The 6,874-nt window shown below is 47.7% G+C and overlaps 1 protein-coding gene across 1 annotated transcript; it reads left to right on the top strand.

Annotated features, from left to right (window-relative positions):
* Nucleotides 1–899: 899 nt before the first annotated feature.
* LOC120222237 (60S ribosomal protein L35-like) lies at nucleotides 900–1,310 on the top strand. The gene has a single exon (XM_039219987.1). The coding sequence runs from the start codon at nucleotides 914–916 to the stop codon at nucleotides 1,283–1,285; it is 372 nt and encodes a 123-aa protein (XP_039075918.1). The 5' UTR covers nucleotides 900–913; the 3' UTR covers nucleotides 1,286–1,310.
* Nucleotides 1,311–6,874: the final 5,564 nt, after the last annotated feature.

Raw genomic sequence — 6,874 nt, 5'->3', positions numbered from 1 at the left:
GTCTCCTATTTCCTACCTCACTACTACTCTATGCCTCAGTTTCCTCATTTCAAAATGAAGATAATTCTAGTGTCTGTTTCACAGCACAGTAAAGAGCTTTAAATAAGATAACACCAGTAAGGTGCTTCGCCCAGAGCCTGACATAAGTACCCAACAGCCAGGCAAGTCCACGGCGAGTTTGCTCCCTCTTCAAAAGTGATGGGGGCCAGTTGGCTCAGTCGATTAAGCTTCTGACTCTTGATTTCAGCTCAGGTCATGATCTCACAGGTTCATGAGTTCAAGCCCCACATCAGGCTCTGCACTATCAGTGCAGAGTACTCTTGCTCTCTCTTCTCTCTCTCTCTGCTCCTCCCTCACTATCTCTCTCTCTCAAAATAAATAAATAAAACTTTAAAAAAAGTGATGGGGGCCTGTGGGAAGAGAGACCTCAGATACGAATTTTTCCCCACCATAAAATAGAAATACATGAGGAGACAATTTTAAAATGTTTAATGCAGGGTAATGGAGGCTTTTAAGGACAAGATGGGGACAAACTTTAACAAGCAAATGCTTATTTTGAATTCCTGGCCATACTGTCAAGAGAAAAAACAAATTCTGCCCAAGGACACTAACATTGGGAGGTGATGGGGATAATGAGAGAGAAAATTTGCCAGCAAAAAATTTAACCTTGAAATCAAAGCCCAAACCAGTGAGTTTTGGTGGGGGCGGAGGGGGGATCATAAATCCCTCAGAGGACCCGAAAGCTATGTGCAGCCTTCCCAGAAAAACTTCACATGCACATAAAGTTCTACACAGAACTCCAGAATGACCTTCAAACCCATTCATGAATGTGTTCCTAGCCATTCATAGATCCTGAAAGGAAGTGGATGCCAGGTTAAGAATCTCTCACAGGAGGCCGGCGGTTTCTGCAGACATGGCCAAGATTAAGGCTCGAGACCTTCGCGGCAAGAAGAAGGAGGAGCTGCTCAAACAGCTGGAAGACTTGAAGGTGGAACTGTCCCAGCTGCGCGTCGCCAAAGTGACAGGCGGGGCAGCCTCCAAGCTCTCCAAGATCCGAGTTGTTCGGAAATCCATCGCCCGTGTTCCCACCGTCATCAACCAGACTCAGAAAGAGAACCTCAGGAAATTCTACAAGGGTAAAAAGTACAAGCCTCTGGATCTGCGGCCCAAGAAGCCACGTGCCATGCGTCGCCGGTTAAACAAGCACGAGGAAAACCTGAAGACCAAGAAGCAGCAGCGGAAGGAGCGGCTGTACCCGCTGCGGAAGTACGTGGTCAAGGCCTGAACACGGGCATCAATAAAACACAAACTGGAAAAAAAAAAAAAAAAAAAAAAAAAATAATAGGAGAAAGAAAAGCCTGCAGACTGACAGAGTNGTCGCCGGTTAAACAAGCACGAGGAAAACCTGAAGACCAAGAAGCAGCAGCGGAAGGAGCGGCTGTACCCGCTGCGGAAGTACGTGGTCAAGGCCTAAAAAAAAAAAAAAAAAAAAAAAAAACTGGAAAAAAAAAAAAAAAAAAAGAATCTCTCATAGGAGAAAGAAAAGCCTGCAGACTGACAGAGTGTGGTATCAGAAAAGATCTGGGAGCAAACATCTTGCTCAAGTGCTGAGCCAGGCCAGCTGGGTTCCTGAGGAAGCCCTCTGAGCAACTGCATAATCCTTGCCATGCACTTTGCAATTTCCAAGTGGCCCCCACTGTGGATGTAGAGTTATGTGAGCACTTAAACCAACAGTTTAGGGTGCCTGGGTGGCTCAGCCGATTAAGCATCTGACCCTTGGTTTCTGCTCAGGTCATGATCTCATGGTTCATGGGTTCAAGGCCCCCACCAGGCTCTGTGCTGACAGTGCACATTCTCTCTCCCTCTCTGTCTGCCCTCCCCTGCTCATGTTCTGTCCTTCTTTCTCAAGATAAATAAATAAAAATGAAAAAAAAAAAAAACCCTAATGGTGTGTAGTGAACCTTGAGGACCAAGGTGGGCAGTGGGGTAAGGACAGGGAGGAGGGACCATAGGTAAACGGAGCAGCAGCCACCCCCCTTTGTGGGCAAGCCTTCCCCTGTGACCCTGGGTGGGGCTGAAGGTCAAGAGGACCTGGGCTGTGGCATGAGCAGACCTCCCCGAGTCTCCTTCCTCAGCCTTGCCACTTTCACCACTATGTACAAATGTGGGGCCCCCAGGAATCACCCAGGATCCCACCCTCTTTCCCACCCTACTTCCTGGTTACCTCTGAAATCTATCTCGCTCATGCCTCTGTGCCTCTGCCACAGCCCTCATCACTCACCACCATGGCTCACTCAGACTCCCAGGGAGCTCCCCGCCTCCCCCTACCCCATGCCCTCATTTATGTACACTCCATACTGCTGCCATCATGCTCTTCCTCAGTGGGAAATCTGACTGTGCCCTCAGAATTACTTGCCACTTGCTAAATATGGCCTCCTGCATATGGCTGAGACACCTGGTTCCCACCCGCCCCTCAGCCTCCCCTGTGCCCTATCACCCATGCACCATGCCTGTGCCTGTGCACCCTATGGTCTCTCCTCTCCTTAGACCCTGTAGGACCTTAGTCATGCCCCACTCACTCCCTGCCTGGCCAGCTCCCACACACCCTTCTAGTCTCTGGGGGACATCACTTGTTGCCTCCTTTAGGAAGTAGTTCTAATTCTCTTCTCCACCCCAACATCTCTCATCAAGACCCCAAAATTCAGCCAACAGGACTCTTGTCTTCACAGTCCCCTCAAAGCCTGGTCCCCTGCTCCAGGGACCTCCTCCTCCTGCGTCAGCCACAGCTGGTGATGGGCCTAACCAGCACTCCTTCCAGAAGCCCTCCCTGGGGCTGGCCTCATCCCCCATGTGTCCTCGGCCCCTGGATCTCTCCCTGCAGAGGTCTTACCTCACCCCTGCATGCTCTCCTGTGGGTAGGGCCTGTGCCTCCTTGGCCTGTCTTGGGTAGCATTGAATTCCAGGCTTCCAGTTACAGAATAAAGAAGTCACAGAGATAAAAGACACTGCAGAGGGAATATAGTCAATGATTCTATCTTCTGTCAGAAGAACAGCCTTTGAGGACTTGCCTCAAAGTGATGAGAGCTAGAGCTACCCGAGGGTCCCCCTCCCTCACTCTTACTGATGGTATGAGTGAGGGTATAAGTATGGTGGGTATGGTATGAGTATGGTGACAGATGGTAGCTACACTTGGGGTGAGCACAGCATAACATATAGATTTGTCCAATCACGATGTTGTACACCTGAATGTAGTTGTGTGTAAACTATACTTCAAAACATTTTTAAAAATAGAGACCAAATGGATGATAAAACTCTGTAAGTATATCATTGCAGTTATTTTTTGTGCTATTTTTTTTAATGATTTTTTTTTAACAATCACTTTGTGATCTTCAAAATATACTAGGGAAAGGTACCTGAGTGACTCAGTTAAGCGTTTAACTCTTGATGTCTGCTCAGGTCATTACCTCACAGTTCATGAGTTCGAGCTCCACATTGGGCTCTGCTCCCAAGGTGCAGAGCCTGCCTGGGATTCTGTCTCTCCTTCTCTCTGCCTCTCCCCTGCTTGTGCTCCGTCTCCCTAAATAAACAAATAAATAAATAAACAAACACACACACACACACACACACACACACACACACACACTAGGGATAAGGATTCTGGATCTGGACCTGGCAAGCCTTGAAACCGAAGTATAGAAAGGCCTGTCCAAAGTTACACAAAATCTGTCAGCTGAGTCTGGGGACAGAACATAGCAGATCCAAGTCCTTGCTGCCTCCACTTTCAAGACTAACTTTCCAGGAGGTATTGGGGGGAGGCCTCAAATTCCAGAACTGCTCCTCTCCTGTCCATGCTTTCTCTAGCCCGGACTGCTGCAGGGAGAGGTGGAAGGAAGCGACGAGTACATACAATGCAATTGAGATTGCATTAACTTGTGTTCATTTGTGTCACTTAATTATTGCGGTCTCCAGCCTTCTCTAATAAATGTGTTTTCCTAACCCACAGCCTCTGGGCTATCATTCTAACCATATCTATTATGACTGAGTACCTTCTTGGGAACAGAGTGACCTTCTCTGAATTGCAAGCTAAGTAGGGCATACTAAAGAGCTTCGTGCCCCCCAGAAGAGGGAAGCAGGCAGACAAGTCCCCTGTGTGCTGGTGACCAAGCCCTGCTGTTTCACTGTGTCTGGTCTATACAAATGTTGGCCAGACTGCCTCTGAGGAGTTAAACCACAGCCTTCAGGAAAGGCAGGAGCCCGCTGATAGCTTTAAATATTTAGGCAAATGGAAAAGCTCATCCATCTTGATCTGCTGGCTTCTTCAGGGGGAATGGGAAGCTGCTAAGATAACATCGAGCAAAAAGCAGCCCCACCCTGGGGGACAATTTAGATCCGAGGTCTTTCATGCCAACATTTCTATTCAAAGAACATTCAGGGCCTGTTCAGGGTTTTGCTTCTCTCTCTGCTAAATGCTTTGAGTTAAAATTCTTCTTTTCTCTCCTGCCCTCCAAAATATATCACACTGGGCAGCAGAAGCTGAGTATTTAATTGCAAACTCCACAAACAAATGAGCAGCTGTCTCTGTATTGACAAATGCATGTCTTTTGTCTTTACAGATGCTTAAAAAAATGCACAAGTGAACAAAGAACTGTATACTTTGGGGGAAACAGATTTACCTTCTAAATTGTGTTTTTACTTGCCCTCAGATTAAAATTAGTTTGCCTTGCCTGAGCTGACACCAACTTGACGGGAGAGAGACTGCTAGAGAGAATCCTGGGGGGGGGAGGGGCAGCTTAGCTGATCTGAAACATCTGCCACTGCAATTCTATCTTCTATCTTCTATCGGAAGAACAGTCTTTGAGGACTTGCCTCAAAGTGCCGAGGGCTAGAGCTACCCGAGGGTCCCCCTCCCTCACTCTTACCGATGGTACTTCTAGGCTGGCCAAGATGTTGCTCATCAGTTTTCAGGGGGAATTCTTGTAGCTCTCTGAGGACAGGTGTCTCTCTAAGCTCACACTGCCCAGTGTCTAGTCTATCAAGAAAGAAACGGAAATCTGGGAGACGGTCTCCATGCTAAGGCCACGGATGAGGGCCCCCTTGGTACCCTCTCTGGCCGGGATTCCTGGTAGAGGTGGGGGAACCACCCACAATCCTGGACCAACCCCACTCAGCTGAGACGGAGTTCTACTCTCAGTAAACAACAGACACTGAGGGTGGTGGTGGCTTGACAAGCCCTCGCATCCTTGGTGTTGGCCGAAGAAGAGAACTGTGGATCCAAGACAGACTTGGTCATAGCCAGTCCCAAGTCCTCGTGTGGTAGATCAGACTGCAGACAGTACATTCGGCAAAGAAAGTGTCACAGACTGCTTCCAGTGTGGCCCACGTCAAGCTTCTGCACAGTATCGACTCTTGCTGCCCAATCTGCTGGCTGATTTTAGAAGATCTAGCAGGTAGAGACACTAACGAAAGTGCTTTTGTGTTTGCAAAATTCACCATGGAAAGCCTCTCATGAAACATAAGGTGGGACTTTATGAGAATGAAGAGTAAGTTTCCATTGTGTTCAACCGTTGGCTGTGTTGGGGTTTATTGGTTAAGGCAGCTAGCATTACCCTACCTAAAGCATCTTGTGTATGAGGTGACTGACAAGTTTTCCTAGGTTATAGTTTCCCCCTCCTTTCCAGTGACCCTCACCTTGAATCCACAGAGATACCTTCTACGTAAATAGAAGTTAGTTCTTTGGTTTTGGAAAACAGACAAGCTGGTGGGAGAGAAGGGTGGGACTGTGTTGAGAAAAGGAAGGCAGGTAGAAGAATCTTGAAAGAGATGGTAAATTAGCTTCTTAGTTGGTAAGGGTGATTTTATAAACCACTTCCTTTTCATGATGCCCCCACAAACTTGGAAGCTGGTGAGAGGTGAGAAGTGACATTCCCATGCTAAAAAGGAGAAACTGAGGCAGAACGCGTGCTTAACTTTGCTGAGAAATCCATCAGATCAGGACAGCTGGTTTTGTGACTCCCATTCCCCTGGTTGAATGAGCTTTTGCAAATAAGATTAGTGATATTACCATATCAAAGGAAGTGGGTACAAGGCTCCACTCTTTTGTGATACAGACAAAGAGAAAGCTGTACTGGCATCACTACTTCTCCGACAATCCTTTCCCAATTTAAATTCTGATTAGATAAATCTGGACGTAGGTGAAATAACAGAAGATAGGGCCCTAGCTCCTCGCCAGAATAATCAGACTCTGTGAGAAATGGGACAGAGGGAGTAGAAAAGGAAGAACAGAGGTGGACAGACCCTCCCTCACGGATTGTGGCGAGGTCTAGAGGCACTGTGTGGTGGCACTCATGCTCCACACAAGTAACTCTTCAGTACGTGCCTTCCATCCCCGTATCTGGGGCCTGCTGAGATTTAGACGGGGTCGCAGTAGAGGGTTGGGAAGGTATATACCAGGCTGCTTGTTGCCATATTTTATGTCCATGACCCTACACATTTAGGCTACGTTGTTAGGGAAGACTTAGCTTTTCACTCCTAGTCACAGTGCTGTCCAATAGAGCCTGCACAACAATGGCAATGTTCCACAGTTCTGTGGCAGCCACTAGCCACGTGTGACTCCTGAACACTTGACATGTGACTAGTATGGGACGCCTGGGTGGCTCAGTCTGTTGAGTGTCGGACTTCGGCTCAGGTCATGATATCATGGTCCTTGGGTTTGAGCCCTGCATCGGGCTCTGTGATGACAGCTAAGAGCCTGGAGGCTGCTTCAGATTCTGTGTCTCCTTCTCTCTCTGCCCCCACCCCCTTGCTCATGCTCTGTCTCTCTCAAAAATAAATAAATTAATTAACATTCAAAAAATTAAAAAAGGAAAGAAAAGAA

Source organism: Hyaena hyaena, unplaced genomic scaffold (genome assembly GCF_003009895.1).
Source record: "Hyaena hyaena isolate Hyena2069 unplaced genomic scaffold, ASM300989v1 scaffold_852, whole genome shotgun sequence".
In the NCBI taxonomy this organism is placed as follows: Eukaryota; Metazoa; Chordata; class Mammalia; order Carnivora; family Hyaenidae; genus Hyaena; species Hyaena hyaena.
Note: the sequence above shows the minus strand (reverse complement) of the source record. Positions and strands in the feature narration are given on the sequence as shown.

Excerpts from the sequence above, each read along its gene's own strand:
- LOC120222237 (XM_039219987.1), top strand. The coding sequence starts at position 914 with ATGGCCAAGATTAAGGCTCGAGACCTTCGCGGCAAGAAGAAGGAGGAG.